At 35.9% G+C, this 27,994-nt stretch overlaps 1 protein-coding gene across 8 annotated transcripts; it reads left to right on the top strand.

The window, feature by feature from the left end:
• Positions 1-29: 29 nt before the first annotated feature.
• Positions 30-27,994, top strand: ppfibp1b (PPFIA binding protein 1b). 8 transcript variants are annotated; one of them, XM_079620801.1, is made up of 28 exons: positions 30-193; positions 5,832-5,915; positions 6,625-6,830; positions 8,600-8,686; positions 9,245-9,358; positions 10,658-10,789; positions 12,752-12,844; positions 13,019-13,111; positions 14,273-14,390; positions 14,782-14,826; positions 16,528-16,589; positions 16,669-16,753; positions 17,514-17,653; positions 18,316-18,416; positions 18,866-18,925; positions 19,131-19,191; positions 19,480-19,651; positions 21,215-21,356; positions 21,810-21,941; positions 22,152-22,302; positions 22,439-22,550; positions 22,704-22,792; positions 23,434-23,556; positions 23,643-23,768; positions 24,776-24,964; positions 25,065-25,232; positions 26,830-26,895; positions 26,994-27,994. In XM_079620801.1, exons 2-28 carry the CDS (start codon positions 5,852-5,854, stop codon positions 27,078-27,080), a joined length of 3,018 nt encoding a protein of 1,005 aa, XP_079476927.1. In that variant the 5' UTR covers positions 30-193; positions 5,832-5,851; the 3' UTR covers positions 27,081-27,994. The 8 variants fall into 8 exon arrangements, with proteins under 8 accessions (XP_079476927.1, XP_079476930.1, XP_079476928.1 ...); XM_079620804.1 differs by lacking the exon at positions 13,019-13,111; XM_079620802.1 differs by lacking the exon at positions 14,782-14,826.

The raw sequence follows: 27,994 nt of genomic DNA, 5'->3' as shown, positions 1-27,994 counted from the left end.
AATATTAAGCAACTAGCCTTCGCCGTAGTAGGATGTTCCCTGCCTATGACGTCCCACATTCCCACTTCCATTGTCGACATGGCGCTGGCGAGGTGGGAACACCAACTACGGAAAGAGCAAATCTCGTAAAGACATTACAAAAAAACAAGGAAAAGATTACATTTTAATACTTTAGACGGCAGTACAAAATTTGGTAAGCAATCTCAACATACTTTTTGTCAGAATAACTTGCGTTACAAGTATTTGTTCCATGTGAATTTACTTGGCTTTTCTAAACTTGCTTGAGTAGCAAACTTGCTTGTATTGTGTCAAAATCTTTATTTTTTTGTCGTTGTTAAAAGGACATGACAGAAATTTTCAAAAGTTAGTTTTGTGCGTAGTTATGGTATTAAATGATCATGTCTTCACAAGTAGTAATATTTCCATAGCCTTAGGGATTGATTACAAACAGCATTTATGTACATGTGCATGAGGTTAAATTCAGAAAACTGGATCGCTAAAGTGATGTTTAGAGGTATTGTACAATACTTAACACAAAACACAAGGTATATTTTTAACTATTTAAGAAATATTAAGAAACACAAGGTATGATTTGAAGAGCAGAACCGCACAGTTGTGTTTGTGAAGAAGTGATTCACACATTCCACGTAGCCACAGAAGAACAAGAGCTGCTTTTACACGAGTTTCCTTTACTTCATCCTCACCTGTGATCTGGACTGACCTTACAGAACATGTCACTTTTAGTTGTCAGACTGGAAAAGTTAAAGGGAATAGGCTATATTGATTACAGGTGAACTGTATAAGATGATCTATTTTAATTAAAAGATTGAACTGCATTCTCAACAAATTAGCCTATTTGTTGACCAAAACTAGTGTTTAGAATTTTTATTTTTCACATTCAGTGTAGTGTCGTGATTTGTGTGGTTTGTTCGATGTTTGAAATTTACTAGAAAGCCTATAATAGACCTGTTTAATGACCAGTTCAATTGTGTTGTTAACTATATATTTTGACATGTTCTGCAACTGGGGCATGTTGTCACAAAAAGTTTTTGGGTAGCTAACTAGGCTAGCTATTGAAATTGACTTTCAGAAATAAATTGACCTGCACACTGGTACCATGGAGAACTTTTAACATCTATGGAACCTTTTCATTCCGCAAAAGGTTCTTTATAGAGGAAAAAGGATCTTTACATTATTGCACATTTTTAAAACTATGATTTTTTTATTTGTTATGAACTGGTGACTGTAAGGTTCTTTGGGGAACCCACAATTCTTCTATGGCATCACTGCAAAAAAAAAAAAAAACTTTATTTTTAAGAGCATGGATATATTGTCACTGCAGTGACTACCTTTAAACTTTGTCCTTGTAATTGCTCTGATAATGACATTTTCTGTGTCTGAATCTGTCAGATTGGTGTGATGTTTACAGTAAATGTCTCCATTGAAAGTCTTCAAAGCGCATCATTTGCAGGTCATGTTCTTATTTGTTGTTTGATTCTTGTGCTTGTAGCCCAAAGTAAGCCTGCAGCTTTCATCAGACCATCTTTTTTTTGTTGTGCAACTAAATTCTGTTACCATCTTGAAGGGCTAAATCACACGAGGGCATGTGAGGCTTCGATATTTGCATTTTGTTGACAAATCTGTGAATTTATCTAAGCAGCAGAGTGGATTATTTAATATTTTTACTGTTACCTATAGATAGACTACAGACAGACATCCCTTCTCTGTTCCATGCGGTTATGTGAAGTATGATGCATCATATTCTACGACAACGCCTTGGCTTGGCTTTCATATCAGTGTCAGATGGGTGTCCCTTTAGATGTGTTGTGTGTGTGTGAGCCCAGTCAGCAGTGGTGTTTCATTGGCAGCTTATGTATAAAACTCTGCTTAGTGACGCCCCAATATAGCCACAAATATGTAAAAGTGGATTTCAAACTATTTAATGTTCCATTCTGTTTCTATTTCTGACATATCTAAGAAAAGGAGCCTGTTGTAACCAGGGGCTGTCCTCCTCCCACATGCAAAGGCTGGACTGAAGGCTTGTGCACATCTGTGTTGCTCTAGTTCTCGCACGGGACCCAAACATCTTTTATAACTCTCAGCTTGGCTCAAATGCAGCAATCACATGTGACTGCTTTTTTCATTCATGTGTGTGTAACCTAGCATAACATTTGTACAGTCGAAAGATGTTGTAGAAAAACATATACTTACACAATCAATTTGGCAAAAACACTATTAATTGAAAGAAAAAAAGGAATGTATCATGGCAATACCATGTTTTTGTTGTGTTGAACATGTATACCATTGTTTTCTATGAATTACCTCGGTGTTTGATGTTCACTACTTTACAAAAGTTGTGGGTCAGTCAGATTTTTTTAACGTTGTTGGAAGAAGTCCCTTATGCTCACCAAAGAAACATACAGTAAATATTGTGAAATATTATTACAATTTAAAATAACTTTTCTAATTTTCTATAATCTAACACTCAAAAAACGATAATTAAATAACTGAGTGTTAATGTAATCTTTACCAAATCTCTAAATTAATATCCATTTTTCATGTACATTGTTGTACATGTTGTGATGCTTAAATTAACTTTGATTTTTTGTTTAAAATTAATTTAGCAGAAATGGTATAGAATTTGTAAGAATTTTCTTGATCCAGATATTATATCAGCATTTTACTAGAAAGCTTGGCATGCATATTTATTTATCAGATGAGCATGTGCTTATGGGTCCATTAAAAATTTCTTTCCCATGACTCTCCAGCATGCTTCTATGCTTGCTTTATCTTGACTTGAGGCAAGTTTGCTGGCTTACACGGCTCGCCTGCCATAAATGCTTTTATTTCTGTTGAGATGAATGACCCGAAGGCTGCTATTTTTCTCCAGCATGTGCCAGCAGAGGTTTTTCTGTCAGTCAGTCAGAGCGGTTCAGAGAGGGATAGTAGCTAATGTGGCTCAAACAGAGTGTGTGGCGTGGAGAAAGTTCATACACACAATGCCCCTTAGGTGCCCGACTGATGGATTTGAAAGGCCATTAGAATCCCCCCCCCCCTTTATTCTCACTCTCATGCTCATATTCATAACTTTTTGTTCTACGTCATCTTGAGCCCATTTCAAGAAAAACACAAAAATACTAATATTTACTTTCCAAAAACAGAGTTGACTGCTTCCTTTTGACCATTGCTCCTACATACTTGTGTTCTGTGAGTCTAGGGAAATGTTTCCAAACAAAGGACAGGCTTCCTTATAGTTTTGTCCAATTTAATGTCATTATTGGCATGATTTCTCCAAAGATTTGTTCCAAGCTTTGTTGAAACACTTCAAGATCGCCCTTTGTCTGTGGTTTTAAACTAGTGTTTTCGCACATGCATAAATAGTCTTGTTGTTAGATTCTGAACCTAGAGTCTTGATATTTCTGTTTGATTTCATACGATTCCGAGAGGAAATATGAGGTTCATAAAGAGCATGTTATCGCTTTTTGCAGGCTGGAAGCCACCGTGTTCCCGCCATGAGAGGAAATTCCAGTCATGCAAAAATCTGCAATGCAAAGCAACCTGTGCTTAGCTTGTGCTTGAGTCTATGCGGGGTTGTTAGCTCACAACAATCTTGGTGGTTGTAATGATGTATGCTCTATAGCAGAATTATTATAATTAACTGAAACTAAAACAAAAACCATAAGAAAAAGTTGTTGCCTGAATTTTGAAATAAACATGTTTATTTTTATTTATGTTTATTTTAGCTAGTTGCTGTGGCAACATTTCTCATTTTGATTTAGTTTAACTTGATGTACTAAAATAACAAACTAAAAAAAAAAATCTATATAGAGATTTTTTAAAACACAAAATGACTAAAACTTTAAAATTAAAAGGGAAAATATAAAAAAACTAATTCAAAATATGAATTAAAACTAATTCAAAATATTAATACAAAAATCAAAAAATAAAACCCAAAATGACTCAAATTTAAATGAAAAGAGAAAATATATATATAAAAAAGTAATTCAAAATATGAATGCAAACAATTGTCATATCTCGACGACACTAAAATAACACTAAATAATGATATTAATGTAGATAGACAGAATTGTTTAGAAACGTGCTGGAAAAAATGCACCAAATCTCGCTGTGGGAACGTGATGTTTCTAGACATAACAGCTTTTCTAGACATAACATGAGTCTCCACACAAGTTTTTGATTTGTTATTTACATAAACGGTTAAGTTAACCGATTGAAACTCCATAATAGTTTGGACTTTAGTCTTAAATCAGACAATTATTTTAACAACTAAACTCTTTACGTGGTGCATTAGTTTACTCCTTGATTTCATAGCATCTTTGAAAACTTTGACTTTGTTTGATCCACTTTTCTTTTGACAGAATGGCTATCTGTTCACAGTCAGTGTGTTTGTGATTGAAGAGCTTATTTACTAACAAGTGAGGATTCACCTGTACATCAGCAGATGTGGCGGATGGGTTACCTCAGTCCCCTTTTCTAACTTGCAGTGGCCTTGTGTAATGTCTGTAACCATAGTGACAGGATACTAATTTTTATGATACAATTTTTTTTATTTATTTTTTTTGCAACTATGCATAACAAAAAAAAACTCCCACTTAAGGCCCTTTCACTCCAAGGTCAATAACAATAATGATAAAGATATAGTTTAAAAAAAATAGTTTTATGAACGATAAAAACATCCAATCAGAATCCCCCCTACTTTAACCAAACCTGCAGCGTGCTAAGAATAAACAGAATAATATCATCCGCTGGTGTAGACACAAATTTAGTTATCTTTATAGTTATCGATTTGCATACTTTTGGATCTGTGTATATTAACCTTTGGCCTTTTATGTTTTTGTATTATGGCAGAGAGCTTTAACAACACTGGTGGATGGGATATCAGAACATGACAGGGTGTCTCTTCACCTCCTTGTTTTGAGGATTAAAACTGAGAGAATGCCGCCGCTGTATTCTCGGGCCGTGAGCCAAAAGGGCCTAACAATGTGTCCCCGCTAGTCCCCCAACAAAGTACCCAGTGTCCCCTGCAGCAGCACAAGCACTGTGCCAATAATTGAAATAAATGGCTCAGTTATTCTTTAAAATCTGTGGCTAATGGTTGGAGCTCGACTGCGTTACCCAGGGAACAGCAGAGAGCTGAGAACCAGCCAACCTTTCACCCAAAGGATGTGTTTTGCTCTCTGGAACCACCATAGGGAGACCCGTCTCAGATAAATACGCATTTAGATACAAACATATAGCAAATAACTGAATTCAAATAAGTTGAAGTACTAAATGACTAAAACAAACTAAAATAAAAATAAAATAAAAGCTAAAAAGAACTGTTTAGAAAAACTAATAAAAGAATAAACCTAAATAGCATTATAATTACTTAAACCAAAGTAAAATTAAAGCTAAAAATGACAAAAGCACTTAAAATAACTAGGCCAAATCTTATACTAAAATTACTCAAACTAAAAAATATGAATAAATACTATAATATAAATAATATTAAAATAACTCTAGTTCACATTTATCTGTATATTCGGCCTCTGTATACAGTGTGTTATTCTGTTCATCCTATCTGGCTCTAAATTCTGTTAAATTCACCAACAACTGAATTTTTTTGTGGCCATGTAATACTTTCCTGAGAGTTTAAAAACATTACCGGTACTCATATCTCAAACCAGCAGCGCATTCGCATCGCTTTCTTTCTTATTCAGTGCCTATGCCGTCAGACAGTTTCTATTAATGCATTCAGAGATGACTTAAATGCATTTTATGCTGTCGAGTGTCGACTGTAAAATGAGTCTTACTATTTTTCCTTTATGCAGGATTAACAGTGTTGAACAAGATGATGTCTGATGCCAGTGACATGTTGGCAGCCGCCTTGGAGCAAATGGATGGTATCATAGCAGGTAAAGCTTTTTAATATTTGTATTAAACATACACAATTTGAAATAAAACATCTATTCCAAATCCAACTGTCCCTCCACATGCAAATCTGACAAAATAATTCACTTCACATTGGTGAGTTTGTTCATTCTTTCCGGAATGGAAATATTCTGCAGTGGTACAAAGAAAATCTCAGACTCATTTCATGAAACCTTTACAGAGGAAGATTAAACTGATATTAGTAGGCTGGCCAAATGATTTGCCATGGCATATGAAGTAATTCATCACTGGTTTATTATAAGGCTGACATTTCAAGTTGGAGTCGCCTGTCTAATCACATGATTTCCTGAGGTTTCAGCAATTAAAGCATTTAGTCTGACCTGGTTCTGATTTCAAGACTTGAGTGGTTATTCACCCGCAGCATGTTTTATTATAAGGTCATGCTATCTTTTACCCCACAGTACATGATAATTGTGTCTTCTATAGTGATTTCTCATTGTGCTAAATGTTAATTATTGTAAAAGATTCAGTTATTCATGTATTGCCTGACTCTCCTGAGTATTTAATGTATATTGTGTAGCTCCACCAGTTTGCTTGCACATAATATTGTCTGAATAAAATGCTATCATGGTATCAATGTTTGTAATATGGCCTCTAAAAGTTCACTCTGACATGCATACAATCAAAATCCCCATTCACCACTTTATATATTGTTTTGTCGTTGGCATTCAGGCTCCAAGGCTCTGGACTACTCCAATGGCATCTTTGATTGTCAGTCCCCAACATCGCCCTTCATGGGCAGCTTGCGAGCCCTGAACTTACTGGAGGACCTGAGGGGTGTTCTGGAGCTCATGGACACTGAGGAGAGAGAGGGCTTGCGTTGTCAGATCCCAGACTCCACCGCAGACAGTCTGGTGGAGTGGCTGCATGGTCACCTGGTGCGTATACGCCACATTCCAGAACTCTGGAATTCACCGTGCCTACTATGTGAACATGAGCTAACATACTATGTGTTGCCATGTTGTAGGGAAGCGCATGGTTATTTATACTTCCTATATTTATAGTAGTCAAAAAGCCTGGAGTCTATTTTCAATGATAGTCAAATACGCTATGTGTTGGTTTGTGTCTATTGGAAGTATTTTCTTTTTCATGCTGGTATTGCTGGGCCTAGGCTGACCATTTTCATTCTGATGTAATACTAGTGTTGGAACTTATAAATTGAGCTATTATAGTATCATGTGCATTAGTTATAATCATAATTAGGACTCTGCAGTTAAGTTTTGTCATTGCCTTAAGGTATTAGTTACGGCAATTCAAATAAACATTATTCTTGAGTGTCTTGAGACAGATTGAACAACTGCCAAGTGAAAGTCAACACATAATAGCATATTTTGTTTACATGGAGTATTATGATCGTTCACCCAATGTTCACATTTTGTTGGCACAATAAATGGTGCATGAAAACCTTGAATATCAAGTGACCCTGTTTTTCTTAGTATCACTGACTTTGAAAAGCAACTTAAAGTTAAAGGGATAGTTCACTTTAAAATTAAAATGCTGTCATCATTTACTCAGCCTCAAGTTGTTTCAAACCTGTATTAATTTATTTCTTCTGCTGAACACAAAGAAAGATATTTTGAAGAATGTCAGTAACCAAACAGTAGTCTGTACCCATTGACTTCCATAGTATTTTTTTTTCCTACTATGGAAGTCAATGGGTACAGTCTACTGTTTGGTTACTGACATTCTTCAAAATATCTTTCTTTGTGTTCAGCAGAAGAAATAAATTAATACAGGTTTGAAACAACTTGAGGGTGAGTAAATGATGACAGCATTTTAATTTTAAAGTGAACTATCCCTTTAAAGGAGAACTCCGGTCAATTTTAACATTGAGCTCAATTTTTAGTAAATTTGGAGTGCTGTCAATACAGAGAACAACGACAAAAATCGGTGTTGCCTACACTGTTTTATCCTATTTTTAAAATTTACACCCTATTGACTTGAATGGGGCAAGTTTTAAACCTGCTTTTATCCTCTTAACATATTTGATGTGTCATACAAGTGCCCAGCCATGTTGAGTGATTCCTTAAGAGTGAACACGAGTGAATCTGACTGCAGTAGATGTGAAAGATATGAATAAAAATGATGTTATATCAGCCAGCGCACATACCTGTATTTAGTTCCTGTTTTCGGTGGAAGTCCAAAGTAGTCGATTGTCGAGTTCACGCGCGTGATCATAGTAACCAAACATATGCGCGTGAACTCGACAATCGACTACTTTGGACTTCAACCGAAAACAGGAACTAAATACAGGTATGTGCGCTGGCTGATATAACATCATTTTTATTCATATCTTTCACATCTACTGCAGTCAGATTCACTCGTGTTCACTCTTAAGGAATCACTCAACATGGCTGGGCACTTGTAATGACACATCAAGGATAATAAGAGGCTAAAAGCAGGTTTAAAACTTGCCCCATTCAAGTCAATAGGGTGTAAATTTTAAAAAGAGGATAACACGGTGTAGGCAACACCGATTTTTGTCGTTGTTCTCTGTATTGACAGCACTCCAAATTTACTAAAAATTGAGCTCAATGTTAAAATTGACCGGAGTTCTCCTTTAACTCAGATTGTTTCAAGACATCTCAGGTTGGATTCCAAAAAGTCTTTTATAATATAATCTTTTTCTATTTATTTTTTCTGACAGTCAAATGGACACATTTCAATCACCGGTGATGTTTACCAGGACAGACTTAATCGCCTTGAAAGTGATAAAGAATCCCTTGTGCTTCAGGTAACTTTATATTGACATACAGCATATTTAAAAAGTTTTGGGTCGATAACATTTAAAAAAAGTTTTTGAAAGGGTTACCAAGACTGCATTTATTTGATCAAAAATACATTCATATTGTAAAGTATTATTAGAGTTTTAAATAACTGTTTTAATTTTTATATATTTTAAAATGTTATTTATTCATGTGAAAGGCAAAGCTGCTTTTTCAGCAGCCATTACTCCAATCTTCTAATTCTAATATGGTGATTTGGTGCCCAAGAAGCATTTCTTCTTATTATTATTATTTGTTAAAAATCATTGTTTTAATAATTTTGCGGGAAACCATTTTTTTTTCAGGATTCTTTGATGACTAGAAAGTTCAAAAGCATTTATTTGAAATAGACATCGTTTGTAACATTATACATGTCTACTGTCACTTTTGATCAATTGAATGCATCCTTGTTGAATAAAATTATTAATTTCTTAATAAAATATACTCTTATTGATCCCAAATTTTGAAAGTTTGTGGAGATAAGCAGACAGATAAGGCCTAAGTTAAATGCTCGTCATTCTTTGAAGGTGAGTGTTTTGACTGATCAAGTGGAGGCACAGGGAGAAAAAATAAGGGACCTAGACCTGTGCCTTGATGAACACCGTGAGAAACTAAATGCCACTGAAGAAATGTTACAACAGGTAGGTCTAAAGATATTCCTTGTTTATTGGTGACATGGTCTGGTGGTTGGGTACATGTGCATTTTGCATGGTGAAGTAGGCCTGGGCGATAAAACCATAACAATAATTATCGCAAAATAAATTTCCTCTATAAAACGATGCACGGACAATTTATCTGCTCGGCTCAAAGTGCAGCACGGGCTTACTATAGCAGAAGTGTTTACTTGCTGGTCGGTCTCGGTTACGCGACCACTGAACAGTGCTGTGAGATCCAGTGAGAAGCGCTTGAATTCAGCGAAGAACACAAATCTTTGTGATTTAAACTAGTTTGAAGCCAGATCAAACAGCGCTGAAAAACAAGAGAAACACTGCACAGCAATGCAGTCAGAAGGCTTTTTAATCTACAAATCACCATCATTTACCATGGATTGCACCATGGTATTGTGGCAGAAATATGGGATATTCATATCAAGTTTTATTATATTGTTAATGTAGACATGTATTAAAAAAATAATAGAATAAAATTATATTTTGTGATTCAGCTATAGCATTTGTGCATTTATACTGAATGTATTTTGGCAACTGTTTTTCATACAAATACCATAGAAACCATATACCGGTAGTTACATTTTACCTTGGTAGTGAGGTGCAATAAGCGTGGTTTTAACTGGTTATCATCATCTAAATGTATGCTACTTTGGAAGACCAATGGTTAATTTTAATAAAACTCAAACAGTCAGAATATTAAAATTTTACCATATAAAAATTTGGTTGTTACCATTTTTAGAGATGTTACTGTTTTTGTAAAAAAAATACCAACATGTAATATTATTAATATTGCAGCCTGCACTGCAAACTTTAAGATGCATGCCAAATTCAGACAACACAAACCTGTTTCATGACTTAAAACAATATCACAGATTAACACATGCAGAAACAAAGATATTAATTTTTCTATTAAGATATTAATTTTGTTAAGAAAAATTGACAACACGTGAAATGTTTGTCATGACAACAAAGAGTGGTTTAAAACCACTATTAACTTTCTGGTTTCTACAACTTTCATTTAGGAGCAAAAATCTGCCTTTAAACTAAAGATACGACATTTCTCCTGATAATTATCGATATCGACTGATATGAAAAAGTTTATTACGATAGTTGTTTGGCTATATCGCCCAGCCCTATGGTAGTTAGCATATAGCATATAGTTTTCATTTACTTCTTTACTGTCAAGTAAAAAGCAAACAAGCAAAAAGCCCATAAAAATAATTTTCTACGACTCATGCTGCAGTATGTTCATTTTTAAACTCTTGTTCCTAGGAACTCTTATGCCGGTCAGCCCTTGAGACTCAGAAGCTGGAGCTGATGGCTGAGGTTTCCAACTTGAAACTGAAGTTAACAGCCATTGAGAAACATAGACTTGATTTCGATGATCGATTCGGAGATAGTGAGGTAAGAAACATGCATACATGCATGAGAGAAATAATTGTGTAATGATGTCTTCGTTTGAAAATGTCAGTGGCTGTGCTTTAATTGTAATTCTAGTCATTGGTTAATTTGTCATTCCGCCGTTGGTGCACAGAGCCCTTTTGTTTTGACCGCTTTAACATAGTGCAGTTTGCTGGAAAGATGACATGAATGTTTGTTTAGAATTGTGATTTAGCAGTATAGCCAACCTTTTGTTTCTGTACAAGCCTGTAGCAGAAAGACTTGGATTCAACAATGCACTCTGTTAGTGCTCGGACATCTACCAATCACGTCATGTTCCGGGACAGAGGTCTGTTCCAGTACACTGGAATGTTGGGCTTTTAACTGTTTTCTGTTTTGTTTTTGCTGTCTGGGCAAAGTGGCAAATGCAAAAACACCCTTTACCAGAGACCATTTCCTCTCCAAAATGGTTTTGGGTGGCCACTTTTCTCTCTAGAAAGTAGTCATTACCACAAAGGACTAGGTCCCACTGTGGATGTATGGGAGTGGGAATGGTCCTCAGCAAGAGGGGTGTTGGGATCCATTGGAATGGTTTTCCACATTGGTGGTTTCAGATAAACCTGCCCCTAAACGGCACAAAAAAAACAACGAACTATAGCTGGCTGCTTTACATGTCGTTCACTAACAGGCTTCATGTCAAAGTTGGCGTTTCTTGGTCCAAATAAGCTGGAAACTCAACCATACTTTTTGTTTGTTACAAGTATAGTTACTGGACGGACTTTAGGAAGGGCTGTTATCAAAATTCACAAGAATGTTTGAGTCGGACAACATGCAACAATGGAGAAAAACAAGGTTTTGAAGGTTTAGCATAAAGCACAGACATAGAGATCAGCCTGTCTCTGCACCTGTGTGTGTATAAGACCAGTTTTGTCTCCTTGTTGACATGCTTTCTCCTTCAGTCCAATTTTTTGTGATTGTGTTTTCCATTATTCCTAGAATATTCTTGAACAGAGATATAAATTATTTATTGTTTAAACTGTGCACTACATTGGCAAGCGTGTTTGGTCTAGGATTCAAAGATATAAATGATTTCGGTCTTTTCCTGTGTTATTTTGCCGCCACATAATTTACTGTCTCAGCAAGACTCCATTTTGTTTGCCAAAATGACCTTTTTTTATTCTGTTAAGACTGTGTCTATGATATGTCTTTCTAGATTTTGAAGAATTACCAGAATTTCTGTAGTCTGAATTACTGAATGTATTCTATTCTTAAAATGTTTTTGAAAGTGTCCTATGCTCAACCAGGCTGCATTTATTTGATGATAAATTACAGGGGGAAATCGTAACATTGTGAAATATTATTACAATTAAAAGTGACTGTTTTCTATTGAAATATATTAACTATATTAAATGTATTCTGAGTTTTCCGGATCACTGCTCAAGGTGGATGTATCTTTTTTTTTCTTCTTTTTTTTTAGTTTGGAGCATTCACTCAGTATTTACAACTGGAGGCTGTTCTGTTGTTTATTGAATCATAAATCCATGGCTGAATGCTAGACATTCTGACAAAGAGCTTGAAAAGGCCTGAGTGTTGAATGGAAGGTTGTCACTAGATTCTTGTTTGTTTGCTCGTAAAGCATTTCTAAAGATTGAATACTTACTCTGTTTGCTTAACAAACCATTTCAAACATGAGAGAAGGCTCATCTTTGAAGCTTCATGAATGGGAATATGGCTTTGATAATATGTATGCATTAAGTAGGGCGTTATTAATATTATTATTATTAATAAGTTCCATGCATTAGCGTCCCTCCGTTATTGAAATTGTGTTTTATCTATTTTATTCTGATGGTAATCAACAGCATACATATGCAGTCAATAGAGTTTAACTTAAACCTATCATTTAATCATTTAATAGTTAATTTTACATTATTAAATTCATATTAATAATGGAGATTGGTTGCATTTTAAAGACTTCTTTCTGTTTAGGGTTTGATTTTGGAGATTAATGAACTGAGATATCGCATTTCTGAGATGGAAAGTGAACGGTTACAGTATGAAAAGAAATTGAAATCCACTAAGGTGAGTTTCAACACTAGTTTCTTACTAGTTAAAACAGTACTTGATGTTTTCATTTTTAAGCTTGCGTAGGGTTTCCTCTACTGCTCTTGTCTCTCTTGCATAACCTGTCACTATTCTTGTTATCTTTAAGTGTCTATTTTCCTTTTCCTCCTTGGCTAACCTCTCTGCCGCTAGTCGCTAATGGCTAAACTCTCTAGCCTGAAACTCAAAATGGGCCAGATGCAGTATGAGAAACAGAGGAAGGAACAAAAAATCCAGGAACTTAAGGTCGGCATACCTCAGGGTGGTTACTGCTTGTGGTTGTGACCCAAAGACCTTTTATTTAGTTATTGTTGCACTGTAACTTTGCTTTCAGGCACTTTTATTGAAGCTTTCAGTTTTAAGTTTAAGCATTTACTCATATACAGTGGCCATTCTTAATATTTTATCAACAATACAATGACATTCAGTGTTTCTTTAGAGTCCAAATACATTCCAGGGCCACTGTTGAGTGTATTCTCTCATACCAATACAGAATTAAACTTTTAATCGTCTTGAGAGCTCTATAGTAGCTTCATAGCCCTCCATTATACACCATTAGAAGGGTACAGACAAAGTTCTCATCATGATTTGAAAGCTGCTCTTTAAATCTGCCCTCTTCTCCAAGAAGTGGCACCAGTACAAGATCTCAGCATGTTTAATTAACCACAAGTATGCTTTAGTGTGAGGCTCTACGTGATGTTTAAGCTGAGAGGGCTAAATTTCAGACTGCTTTATAATGCAGGAGAAGCTATTTCTGTCGCTACTTCCTACTGTAGCATACTGTTAAGCCACATGCTTCAAAAACTCTGTGTGAGGTTTGCATAAATGTGCTACTCTAGTGTGTGTGTGTGTGTGTTATAAATGTCTCTCCCACCTTGGCAATGCTTTGAACTCTTGAATGAAGTTCTTGAATGTGATCCCGATTAGTTGTAGACTGATTTGAGTCAACACTGTGCTGTTTTGTGATGCGAGATAATCCAATAACCTTGCATGCTTGGCCAACTAACACATTTTAACTGTAAAAGAGTACATTTTGTATAAAATGTTTTAATTTCAGAATTTATGTATGGTTTATTGGTTTTATGTCAGTAATATGTCATATATTATGAAAAATATTATTATTATTTATAAAACACATATTATTAATATAAATACCAGTATTAATATTAATAATGATGATAATATTTGTTTATACTGTATTACAAATATTATTATATCTGTCTCTGATCCCCCCAAAAAAAGTATACATCAGACAGAACTTTTATTTTGCATGTGCCGTGTACTGAACTCTCTTATAGTAATTAGTAAGTGCATGGTTTGATGTTACTGGGCTTTTAACCTGTTAACTTTGTTGGTGGTCCAGGCTTTGGATTCAGCGTTGTGAGGTCTGTGTGTTTTAATGTTCAGGAGGAGCTGGTTACGTTGAGAAGGCAGCTTGATGGGAGAGATGGTGATCTGCGGAGGCTGCAGGACGAGACGGGGTCCAGATCCCCAACGCCTGCAGGCCTAGACGGCACAGAGAGAGGTGGGTCATGTAACATAATCACAGCGTTGCCTGTCCCAGCATGCCCTTCAGTTTGGTCTTGTCATTATGCTAGATCTGTGATGCTGTACTGACTCATTTAAAACAAAAACTGGAGTAGATCTACTTAATCAGTTGTTATTGTATTCATTATTATATATTTTTTTTACTTTCTGTACTTTTTTTTATTAAAATTTTATATATATTTTTTCCTTTGGATTTTTTGTTTTTGTTTAGATTTTTACTTTATATTGCTTGACATTTGCTTTTATTCGTCTAGTATTTAGACTTTATTTATTGTTGTGTTTTTTATGTCTTTTTCTATGTAACTTGTTATGCATAGCACTGGTCTAATAACAGAATACATTTCATATCATTACTCTGTCTTAAACAGTTTTCCATACTGAGGAAACATTAAAAAAGAGGCTCAAAGAGAAACGTAAGGGGACTTCATGTCTACCTTCTACACATACACCCTTTTTCATTTTTTAATCTTTGTACTATTTTTGTCCTCTACTTCCTGTGCCTGCATGTTTGGGCATGGTACTCATGAAGCTTGCTTTTCTATGACACAAAGCAGTGCAAATTACAGACTTACAGGAAGTTAATGGATTTAAAAATAGCAGTTATTAGGTATAGGAAAGGGTCTGAAATTAACACTCGCCAAATGCGAGTAAAAATTGGAGTTGGCGAGTATATGAAACGGTCTCAATGGCCGGTAACATTTTTATGAGTTCTAACAATGCTATGTTGTAAGAACATGAACAAACATCAACGACACTCAGGATGCTGCATCGGCGCAAAAGTTTAATCCTTGCCAATTTAAATATTCAAGTGCAAGAAGATGCGAAAGGGAACTCAATTCGTTACTCGCAGACTGTGGGAAGTTTCCTGTGCCTCAACATTTGAAGCACGTCCCCAGAAATTTGCATCTCTGACAGTGCACAAATACTAAATTGAGCTCTTTTTCACGACTTCTTGCGCTTGAAAGAACTCATTCACTCAATGTATCCTAGTTAACATAGTCGGTTGTGTCTTAAGTGAATCTAAATAATTGAGAAAGAAAACGCATTTGTGAATATCAGTATACACTATACAGGATCCGTGCAGGTCTTAAAGTGACAGCATCCTAATTATCCTGCTGCTGACGGTGTCGTTAATGTTTATCAAACAACAAAAGTCAAAGAGAAAATCACTCGCTGCTCATGTCTGAATAACCTTTTTTTTACTTTAATAAGCATTAATCTAATTTATAGTTTTATAGTTTATACAGTGAAGACTACAGGTGAAACTCGAAAAAATTTAACATTGTGCAAAAGTTCATATATTTCAGTAATTCAACTTAAAAGGTGAAACTAATATATTATATGGACTCATTACATGCAAAGTGAGATATTTCAAGCCTTTATTTGTTATAATTTTGATGATTATGGCTTACAGCTTATGAAAACCTTTAATGAGTCTATATAATATATTAGTTTCACCTTTTAAGTTGAATTACTGAAATCAATTCTTTTTTGCACCTGAACCTGAAAATTGTGAATTTTCACTAGTATCTAAAATTTTGGTGTCATTACTGACAAAAATAGGTAAAAATATTTATGGCCGGTAAATTTTCTTACCTCACCGGTCATTGGAAGGTGTGGCAAAAAGTTATGTTTTAGATCCAGGAAACGAGTAATAAATAACAATCCTTTCTTATGTTGTAGCCCTGACAAGAGTCAGATTGTGGTCGCCATCTGGCATGTCACATTTACATGATTGTCTTGTTTGTTTCTTGCCTGTCACCTCCTACTGTAACACCTCCTGTTCCCCAAAGCTAGTTTCTTCACCTCACTTCCTCTCTTCCCTCCATTATCAGCAGTTGACCGTAACCCTTGTTCACACTCCTCATGACCTCACAGGCTGGACGTCCACCCTTATCTGTGGCTGTATACTCTCACGTTTAATCCCAACAAGCTCCTCCTCGCTTCTGTTATGTACATTTCTCATATTTATCACAGAAGGTCACTGTTGTATTTCAGCTCAATGTGTCTGTCTACAGTTTATGTGATGCTAAATGTCAGGCCTGAGGCCTAATGTTTCTTTGCCCTTTAATGTTATGAAATGGTCTTTAGTTTACTAAGCCTGTGCTTTGCAGATATGGAAGTACAGAGGATGAAGAAAGCAATGGAGTCGTTGATGGCGGCAAATGAGGAGAAGGTACGTAGTTTTGGGTCAGAAGTTTCCCATTGCTTTTGAAAATCGTAACATTTAATGCTGATAATGATGCTTTGTGTAGGATCGCAAGATTGAAGAGTTGCGGCAGTCACTCATGCGTTACAAGAAAGTGCAAGAGATGGTCATGTCAGCTCAGGGGAGAAAAGGTGATTTATTTGACTAACTTTTAATAAAAACAGTTCCAACGGGATGTGAATGAAGTGCATTTATCACTGTGTTATTTTAGTATTATTTATATACTATTTATTAATGTTTAGATTCGCTTTTATTTTTATATATTGACTTTTTATTTTAATTTTAAATTTAGTTTAAGTTTAGGAATTTTGTCGTGTACCTCTGTTTTTTTTATTAGGTTTTGTTTTTAAACATTTATATTTAGATTTTATTTTTATTATAGTTTAAGTGCGAGTAATTTAGTACTAATTTATTACAGTTAGTTGACAGAACAACATTTAACATCTGTGTCTGTTTTTTTTTTAAGTTGAAGTTATATATTATTACAGTAAAGAGAAACACCATGGGGACTTTCCTTTACAGGGGAAAAAAAAATCATAATTATTTATGATATTATACTTTATTAGTGTGTATATATCTTTATTACTGTATTATGAATGTGACCTTGACATGTTTTCTAGATTATACTACATTATATTAATTATAATAAGTATATTTATTATATTATTATATAGTACTATACTATGCTACTATATTATATTACATTACACTTTATTATATAATACTGTATTATGAATGTGACCTTGATATGTTTTCTAGAGATTCACCCAATTAGTTAAATCCCATAAGATGCTGTTGTTAAGTGACAGGCTGTATTTGCTCTTATGGTGCTGAGTGGCGTGTTCCCTAGCTAATGATCTGCTCTCCCTCTTCTCCTGTCTTTTTCATCAGATAAGGTCAAAGATGGAGACAGTGATGAGAGCAATAGCGACAGCTCCCTCTCCATGTCCACCGCCCTCTCCGTCTCCATGGACACGGAGAAGTCTCTGCTCGCTTACACAGAGGAAGTTGCTGTGAGGGGTCAAAATGAGGTACACATTTCTGTAATCAGTGTTATTTATATACTATTATAGTATTTATTAATATTGAAATAGGTTTTATTTTTATATTTTAAGTTTTTAATTTAAATGTAAATTTGTTTTAGTAATTGTATTTGCTTTTGCCATTTTTATTAGTTTGTTTTTAAACATTTGTATTAAGCCTTCATTGTTTTGTTTTTTTCAGTTCATTGAAGTCAACAGTTCTAGCTTTCATTTAATATTTTATCGTATATAATCGTATACGTAATTTTATTGAACAATAACCACTCCCTTTAATACAAAAATATATGCATTATTTAAATAGTAAATTATTTATATATTATGAAAGGTGTACATACTGTAGCACTGATGTAAAAATAGAAACAACATTAATGATATTTTTACTGCATTACAGTAATGAGAAACACTATGGAGACTCAGAATCAGAATATGTAATAGGATAAAATGTACTTTGTCATAAAAAGTCAAAATGCAAAACAAAAAAATCCTTAATAAAAAGGCTTAATCAAAATGATTTAATTATATTATATCAAATATTGTATTTTTATGCTTGAAAGGTTGTTTGAGGTGGACCTTACCTGCATTTTGAAAAAATACCGTTAGAGAGAATTTACTGTTGTGAATTTTCCTTTGCATATTCTCTTTATATGTAGGCGGCTACATTTGTCAGTACATTCCAAGTGCCATCGTTCACAGTATCCTCCCCAGACAAAGCAGACAGCGATTCAGTACTGGAACACATGCTGTCATCAAGGTACAATCTCAGATCAGTACATTAAAACACACATTGTGTCTGCTGAGGTTGCTTTTTCATGCAGGCTCATCATCTGACAAACAAGCAAACATTCGTTCATATCATAGCTGTGGCTGTAGGTTTACATCCCGAAGCATCCCGTCTATGTTACAGCATACCAGCTTAGCATCCCATTCTCCATGTTGCACCTCCAAATCTTTTCCTTTCTTGTGTTTTTATGATCGCATCCTCCTTCCGTCCTTCCGTCCTTTGAAATGCCTTTTGTCTATTATCTATATCAGAGTTCATGACTGTCACCTTCATGCCATCTCATCATTCTATAGTGTTTTATAGTGTCACTTTCTCACTTTTAGCACATCAGTGTATGTCTGTCTATACACCTCACTGCTTACCCATCATGCTTTGCCACCACCTCTGCATCCCAATGCTTGTGTGTTTGTCCTTTGTAGTGATAAAGAGTGTCAGGAGCCGACACAATCACAGGAGACCCCGTTACACGAGAGTCCCGAGTGAGTATGCGTGTCTGGTGGAGTTCGGTTACAATATGGCACATTTTGAAATGGCAGATTTTGGGTAACCTGAAATGCCACTATTATTGTGAAACAAAGTGTGTGTCTGACACCTTAACATGTTGGTTTGATTCCTAGAAGATGCCACTTATGAACATCTGTATGTTGGAAATAGTGATGGTAACAATGTCTTTTCATGTTTTAGAACATCAGAGGACAGTAAATCAGGAAGCCAGGACAACCTTGACGGAAAAGCCAGTGAAAAGGTGAATTTCAGCTTACTAAAAAACAAATGAAAAAGCCTTAGTTTTCATTAGGGATAGGAAATATATTGAATACTTGAAATGTAATAATGAGGATATAAAGTAAGATAAACAATTTCTATTTTGCCATTTTTAATTCTAGAGGCCATTAGCAGTAGATCATAGGCCAGCAGAGTATATTCTATTCTATTATTACATAATATTATATTATTAACAGAACCAATTTTTTTATTATTACATACAGATGAAGTTATTTGATGTTTCTGAAATGTTTTCTTCCTGTTCTTTTAGAGCAAATCTTTTGATGAGTTCAACAAGATTACAACTCTACCACCCAAATCCCCATGCTCTTCTCGTACGGCTGAGGATGACAGCTTCGGCACCAGGAAGATGAGATCTTCCTTTGGACGGGGATTCTTCAAGATCAAGGGAGGGAAGAGGACTGCTAGTGCCCCTAATTTAGGTGAGACCATTTTACGTCTATAAATATGCCTTTGGTCTGCAAGGTTTCACTGTGATCAAAAAAGCGCAAATAACTGTGGAAAAACTGTGCTCTGTTTGTATGTACAGTAGCAGACAAACGTTTGGACATACAGACTTTTGACTTTTAGACTAAAAAGTTCATGAGTCAAACATATGCCTGGTACTGTATGCGAATGCATCTGTTTTAGTAGTAGTACAGACACTCTTTTATTGGCTAGACCTGCTGTATGGCCTCTCCGGAGAAAGACAAAGCAGAACTTGGGTGTGTTTTTCTTTCTTTCCCTTCAAGGAAAAATCCTTCAACGCAATGTCCCCCCCCCCCCCAAACATAATAATCTATTGGCTCTCTGACCATTTTGTACCATATCAAACATAATCACTGCTTTTGCTATTAAGAGGTCATAGGATGTCCTTTTATAAAGTCTTGATTTTGCTTTTGGGGTTTACTAGTTTTTCATGCTTGAATGTTAAAAAAACACATTATTTCTCACATTTTATATTGTTGCCCCTTTATTGTGTATACGTCGGGCGGGAATTATTTAAATGAGAAATATTGTGACGTGTACTTTCCAGAAGAAACAGTTCAGAAGGAGTTCAGAAACAGTTCTTATTGATATAGAGAATAACTCTTTGGAGTGGACTTTTTACTTTGTAACTTTGCAGACCTTTTTTATGCTCAAACAGCAACATTACACTCAAAAAGCATAATAGGTTAGGTCCCTTTATAAGCCATACTTGAGACTTTGCTTTAGGAATTACATTGTTCAGTTGCTATATGAACACAGAGATCCAACAAGTATTTTATTGATTTTGAAAATGATTGTGATCTCTAACATATTGTAAAAGTGCCCACATAGTTTATTTTAGTAACATGCCAGCTTGATTTTAAAAAGTCGGTCTTTCTGAAAACAAGCAATTTAGGGCCAAAAATTCTTAAGTCCTCTTGTCAAAATAATAGTCTAAATAGACGTGTTTAAACATTGAGCTCTTGTGGTAACCAGCATGATGCCGTTCGAGATGAAGAATATGAAGGTTCTGTCCTCATCGCATGTTATTATGTGACCACATTACCCAGCACTCAAATATTCAGACCACATTCTCACAGCTCTATATGTGCCCTTCACATCTAGACTACAGTAAGAATGTACGTTCAGGCTACATTTAGTGCCATTTAACTACAGAGATGTTATTACTTCCATTGTGTTAACTTGCATGTCAGCATGTGAATTTGTTCCATGGTTCCACTCCTAAAATAAACCCAATCCAGTTGTTCTTCAGTCCAGACGAGAAGTCATCTGCAATCTTGCCCCATGATGCTGAGTCCAGTAGTTCAAGGAGTACGCTGTAATTTTTGGGCTTTGTTTCTTTTTAACTTCTTGTTATTCATGACATTTTTACTGCTCTGGTCTCCAACCGAACAACTGCCTTGTTTTTTCTTCCTTCCCATAATCCTCAGTTTATTTGATGCTTGACTAACCATGGCATTGTGGGTAATGTGTTGTGCTGGTGACAACAGGTCTTGTGTATGTGTTTGTTTGCACAGCTGAGACGGAGAGGGACGGCACTGACCATCTGGATCTGGCAGGCATGCCGCAGAGGTCAGCTGACAGTGACAGCACACACACTCTCCCCATTTCCCCGGAGGGCAAGAAAAAGTCGAAAGGAATCAAAGCACTCTTTGGAAAGTGAGTCTGAAACGGAGATGCAATATTGGATGTTTTGGACTAGCAGTGTTGTTAACTGAAACTATTAAAAATAGTTTTTGTTAATTTTAGGAAAAGCAATAAAATAAAGCATTGAAGTATTAATAGAAGATAAAAAAATATATAAAAAAATAAAAACTTAAACAAAAATTTGACTTGGTAACTAAATGAAAATAAGTTTAAGCTAAAAAAAACTAATAAAAATGACATGCACATAACAAAACTAATAAAATCTAAACTAAAATGAAAAAGAAAACTGAAAATATAAAAACAAAAGTGTGTGTCTGTGTGTGTGTTTTTATTATTTTAGATAAATGTGGAAACACTTGTCTGTTATTTAAAGCATGTAGTATCAATAAATCTGTAATCTGCTTAGTTAACCCACCTCAGTTTGAGAGGAATATGGTAAAAATGACTTTCTCCTTTTTTTTGCAGACTCAAAAGAAGTCAATCAACCACATTCAACCTGGATGATAACCTATCAGAGAGCGAGTTTAAACGGGGTGGAGTCAGAGCCACAGCTGGGCCCAGACTGGGCTGGTCACGTGACCTGCAGAACACCAACAGGTCAGTATTCACAGCGACACAGGCTAGAGCACCTCCTCAAATTGGAAAGATCTGCTGTTGATAAAGACACGCTGCTGACAGGCTCATATGCATGTAGCTTGTTCTGCTAGTTGTTGATTTATTGGTTCAGTTCCTCATTAAAAACTCATTTATTTTGTTGACATTTTATTAGTACATGCTGTGTAAGATGTGCTTGTTTGTGTTTTCCAGCGAGTTGGATGCTCCGTTTGCACGCTGGTCCCGGGAGCAGGTGTGTGATTGGATGCAGGAGCAGGGACTGGGGTTGTACGTGAGTTTGGCAAGGCAGTGGGTCTCCTCCGGCCAGACGCTCCTGCAGGCATCCCAGCAGGATCTGGAAAGAGTGAGTTCTTATTACTCTGAATCAGGATGAGAGCATATAGTGGAGTCCAAACTTCTGAGACAACATTTAAACCTGGTAATAATCAGTTTTCCTTCTGAAGTTGATGTTTAAGAACTGTTCCGTCCTCTCTATGCAGGAGATGGGAATAAAACACCCTCTCCACAGGAAGAAACTCCAGCTGGCCCTGCAGGCACTGGGCTCAGAGGAAGATGACAACAAGGGCAAACTAGACTACCACTGGGTGACAAGTAAGGAATTGATGTTTATTTATCCACAGTATCATAGATTGGTTGGTTAAATTATGGTTAAATTAAGGTTAACACTCAGATTGAACAATTTTCTTGATGATTCATAATTGATTGAACTAGACTTGAGTTGCTACCTCTTTTTTTCTGTTCTAGGGTGGCTTGATGATATCGGCCTCCCGCAGTACAAGACTCAGTTTGACGAGGGACGTGTGGATGGACGGATGCTTCACTATATGACTGTGGTTAGTCTTTTTCTCAATCATTTCACGAGATTTTAATCATTGAATGAAAGGCTAAACTAGCTTTTAATATACGCCGCCAAAAGTTTGGGGTCGGTAGGATTTTGTTTTTGATAGAGGTCTCTTATGCTCAGCAATGCTGCATTGATTTGATCAAAAATACAGCAAAAACAGTAATGTAATGAAATATTTTTACAATTTAAAATGACTGTTTTCTATTTTAATATATTTTAAAATGTAATATATTCCTGTGATGGCATTACTCCAGTCTTCAGTCACGTGATCCTTCAGAAATCATTCAAATACGCTGATTTGGTGCTCGATAAGTTGTTTCCTATTATCATCAAGGTTGAAAACAGTTTTGCATCCTTTTCTTTTAGGATTCTTTGAGGAATATAAAGTTCAAGAGAACCGCAATTATTTGCAATTTAATTGAAATGGATTTTTTTATAACATAATTATGTGTCCTAACTGAATAAATGTATTAATTCATAAATAAATATAACTTTACCACCCCTAAACTTTTGAAGAGTATTGTAATAAGAAACAAGTTGTTCAGTTCGTTGAGTAGCATCAGCTTTCATAGAAAGGTTATCTACAAAGTGGTAGCATTTTAGTAATGTTGTTTTTTCCCCGCTAAACAGGATGACCTGATATCTCTGAAAGTGGGCAGTGTTTTACATCACCTCAGTATTAAAAGAGCCATCCAGGTGCTCCGGCTCAACAACTATGACCCCAACTGTCTACGGCGACGACCTTCAGATGAGGTAGGAAGAGAGACTAAACTCTGATTTGTGCTATCCTGTTATTTTTGTACTTGTACTAGCAATCCTTATGCTCACCATCATTTCAGAACAACATAAGTCCTGCTGAGGTCTCTCAATGGACCAACCACCGTGTGATGGAGTGGCTGCGGTCCGTTGACCTGGCTGAATATGCGCCCAATCTGAGGGGCAGTGGAGTACATGGAGGATTGATGGTGAGAAAAATGTACTAGTTTAGATTATTGGTTAAAATGGTTAAAGCTGTACTCGTACGAGACAATTTGTAAGTTAAAAGCCTGCAAGAGTTGATCTGTGAACACTGTACCCCTAAAAGGGATAGTTCACCCAAAAATGAAAATTCTGTCATCATCTACTTACCCTCAAGATGTTCTGAAACCTGAATGAGTTTCTTTCTTCTGCTGAACACAAAAGAAGATATTTTAAAGAATTCTGGTTGACGGTAGCCATTGACATCCATAGTATATTGTCTGGAAATCCTTGTTTTCACTGTTGTACGGTAGGGGGCGCTGTTACACATCTCCTGATCAAAACACATGCGAAGAAGAGGCAGAAACTAATGATATCTTATGTAATCATATGCATACCGTATGTAAAATAACACAATCACCAACATTAAATAGCCTATAAATCAAAACTGCCTAATGTTACTGAATGAATTGTCGACCCAGGATGAGCTGTAGGACTGTGAAGCTTTAGGGGTGTTGGACTCGATTTACTCCATCTGTGTTTTGATCATTGTTCTGAATCCGATCCAGATGTAGTGTCAAATTGCTCAAAATGTTGCTTTTTTTGTGAAACTTACCCATATTGAAATGTTGATAAAAAAAATTGATCAGTGTCACAATTAGAAATACAACTTAAATTTCTACTATGCTGCAGCTCTCGCTAGTGTGTTCTTGGTTTTATCCGAGTCTGACCTCAACGGACTTGACAGAAGAAATGAACTGGATATTTCCTTGTCAAATAATGCGAAGCCACATATCACATCTACCTATTACGTAATCGCCACGGACCAATGGTAGTTAGTAGGTGTTTACCAGCATTTCAAACTCCCGAAACACACTCTAAATGAAAAACGTCCGCAAAATGACGAACTGTACTTACGGTATCAAACCACATTTTTTGCTCTCAACCCAGCCTCTAGAATAGAAAGTGCAAGTTTGTTCCTAAGAAATGGGTGTCGTTTTTTTCTTGGTTTCAGGTGCTGGAACCGCGCTTTAATGTGGAGACGATGGCTCTGCTGCTAAATATTCCCCCCAATAAGACACTGCTGCGGAGGCATCTGGCCACTCACTTTAACCTGCTGGTGGGTTCTGAGGCCCAGCAACACAAACAGGAGTGCTTAGAGAACCCAGACTACATCCTACTCACTGCCACGGCTAAAGTCAAGGTATGATGCAGAACATCTGCAGGCCGTTTACTGCAGAACTGGCATGCGATTCATTCAGTTTGGAGTATAAACATACGTTTTGTGTCTGTGTCAATTTTAGCCGCACAAGCTGGCGTTTGGAGGGTTTGGTAGGAAGAAGAAGCAAGAGGACAATGAAGAGTATGTCTGTCCCATGGATGTGGAGATGCCCAAAGGACGCAGCTTCCAGAAGGGCTACAGAGGCATGGAGCTCCAGATCTATGATGATGACCTAGATCGATTCGACCAGGTTTGAATGCATTTTGAGATTAATTAAATAAATGTAAGAATTTATTCCTGTTGTGCAAAGCTGAATTTTCAGCATCATTACTCCAGTCTTCAGTGTCACATGATCCTTCAGAAATCATTCTAAAATGCTGATTTGCTGCTCAAGAAACATTTCTTATAATCAATGTTGAAAACTGTCATATGCCTTTATGTATCTGTGAAAACCATGATGATTATGTAAGATTTTTTTTTTTTAAAGAACAGAAAAAATTTAATTAATACTTTTATTCAGCAAGGACGCATTCATTTGATCAAAAAGTGACAGTAAAAACATTTAAAATAACACTGAAGATTTCTATTTCAAATGAATGCTGTTGTTTTGAACTATTCATTAAAGAATCCTGAAAAAAAATGCATCACGTGTTTCACAGAAGTATTAAGCAGCAAAAACAGATATGTAACGCTTATAATAATAAAAAACATTATTAATAATTGACCGTTCGCAAAAGCCACGCCCCTTAGTTATTGTTACTACGCCCGTCAAACAATTGAGAACCATAGCCATGGCTGGGTTGAGATCCATACATTAAGTGATTGGTTTTGGAGTAATGCAGCAGACATATCCTCCAGTGCACGACAGAAAGTATAGACAGAATAGTGCACGGGAGCACATGCACAAAACAGTTTTGTAAAATTATATATCAATCATTTTTATTTGATCATATATCATTTTACAAAACTGTTTTGCGCATGTGCTCGCGCGCTATTTCAGTCACAACACTGCAATCAGAGGACGCGCTGAAACCATCAACTCTCGATGCAGTTCTCTTCATTCATAACTCAGCCGACTGAGAAGGATATATTTGTGTAAATAGTTGTGCAACTGCGCGAACTGTTTTGAAGTTTAATGTTTGAGTTCCAGAGGAATTTGTGACTGTGTACCTGTTCAACCACATCAAAGTTTCATAATTAGTAAGTTAAGTCCGTACTTTTTCTCTTTTTTTTCCTCTTGTTTGCTGACTGATGAGGGGGCCGCAGTGCTGCAGTGAAACGGTGTTTATACATGTAGCCTATTTTTTAATAATAGTTGCAAGCAATCATAAAATACAGCAAGTTTTAAGCCCGTGCAGACCTCACTGCCATAGGCGCATCATTGCACTATCTTGCTGAAATCGGAATGTTTGACGGAGGTCCTTCTCCTTAGTTACAGTTGCTGAGCTAGGATTGGACGAGAACCGTTAGAGGGCGGGGTTTTGCGAACGGTCAATTGAGCGTCAATAATAATTATTGAGCATATTAGAATGATTTCTGAAGGATCATGTGACACCTAAGAAAATATATTACAATAGGAAACAGTTATTTCAAATTACAATAATATTTCACAATATTACTGTTTTACTGTATTTTTATCAAATAAATGCAGCCTTGGTGAGCATAAGAGACTTAAAAAAAAAACTTGAATCTTTTATTATTCCAAACTTTTGACCGGTATTGTATGCTGAGTTGATAAATCGATAGTCAAGAACCTTAATCGAATAATTAAAGACAACAAATCAGTCATTAATTTAATCACTAACACCTTTATGGCTTTGTTCTTCTTTGCATTGTTTTTGATCCAGATGGATGACTCTGAGGGGACAGTAAGGCAGATCGGCGCTTTCTCTGAGGGCATCAACAACTTAACGGTAACAAGCAGCTGCACATCTGATCTCACTTGCTGCTTTATATTATAGCATTTATATACATATGAGCCTAAACTGTGTGTCATGTGTTTTATACTCAGAGTATGCTGACGGAGGATGAATTCTTCAAGGAGATCTCCACGCCATTTCCCAATGCCAGCTTAAAGGATGACGACTCTAACGTGTGAGGGCACTGCAGGGACCGTCTCACCCCTAGTGCTGCTGCTTTAATCGGAAGTGACTGTGCCAATTCCTCTGCCAACACCTCCACACACGCACCTCCATCTGAATGCCAAATATATCAATCACAGCCACGTCAACTCATCAAAACACCATTTTAAAGTATTTCAATTGCCTTTCAAGAACATTTTGTTGAATTAATTTGTCTCCCGAAGGTAGATGGAAGAATGTCTGCCCTGTTTTTTAATCAGATTGTTAGTGGTCATTTTTGTTTTTGTGGATCGATATATGAAATGAAAAGCAGTCCTACTGTAGTTTGCTGGTCTGAAATAAAATCTGTGACAGGTTTGTGCCAGTTATGGTGGCAGAAGAGCACAATGACACTTTCAGTCAAAATCAAAGATATATTTTATTAAATTGTTGATAGATTGAAGTTGTACATTGCCAATAATGAAACTAGCATGTATCATCAATATTTCAAATGAAAGTTCTAGGTCCAGTCTTAAACATAAATGTTGGATTTTTTTTTTTTTTTTACCTGTACAATTTATAAAGCATTAATACTGCATATGTTTCACACATTTGCATGCAAAACTCTGTACAATATATTTTACATCCAGTTTGTAAAGGTTTGCATGTTATTTAAGTCTCATTTGGATATTTGTTACTTTAATGAAAGTTCATTTTGAATTATTTTTTACACTGCTGCAGTACTTTAAGGATAGCAATGTTCTCGTTTATGGAAATGCTATAATGTAGCATGAATAAATCTTTAATGCAATACTGGCATGTGCACAAAATTGTAAGCAGCTGAAAAATATATTTAAAATATAGTGCCACTCATAACAATTTCAAAGTTACATGTTTGTACTTCGTTGACTTTTGCTCGTTTTCAAAGGTGAATAAAACACTGAAAGCATGC

Source organism: Phoxinus phoxinus (genome assembly GCF_949152265.1).
Source record: "Phoxinus phoxinus genome assembly, chromosome: 8".
NCBI classification, from domain to species: Eukaryota; Metazoa; Chordata; class Actinopteri; order Cypriniformes; family Leuciscidae; genus Phoxinus; species Phoxinus phoxinus.
The sequence above is the reverse complement of the archived record's forward strand: the minus strand, read 5'-3'. Positions and strand labels throughout refer to the sequence as shown.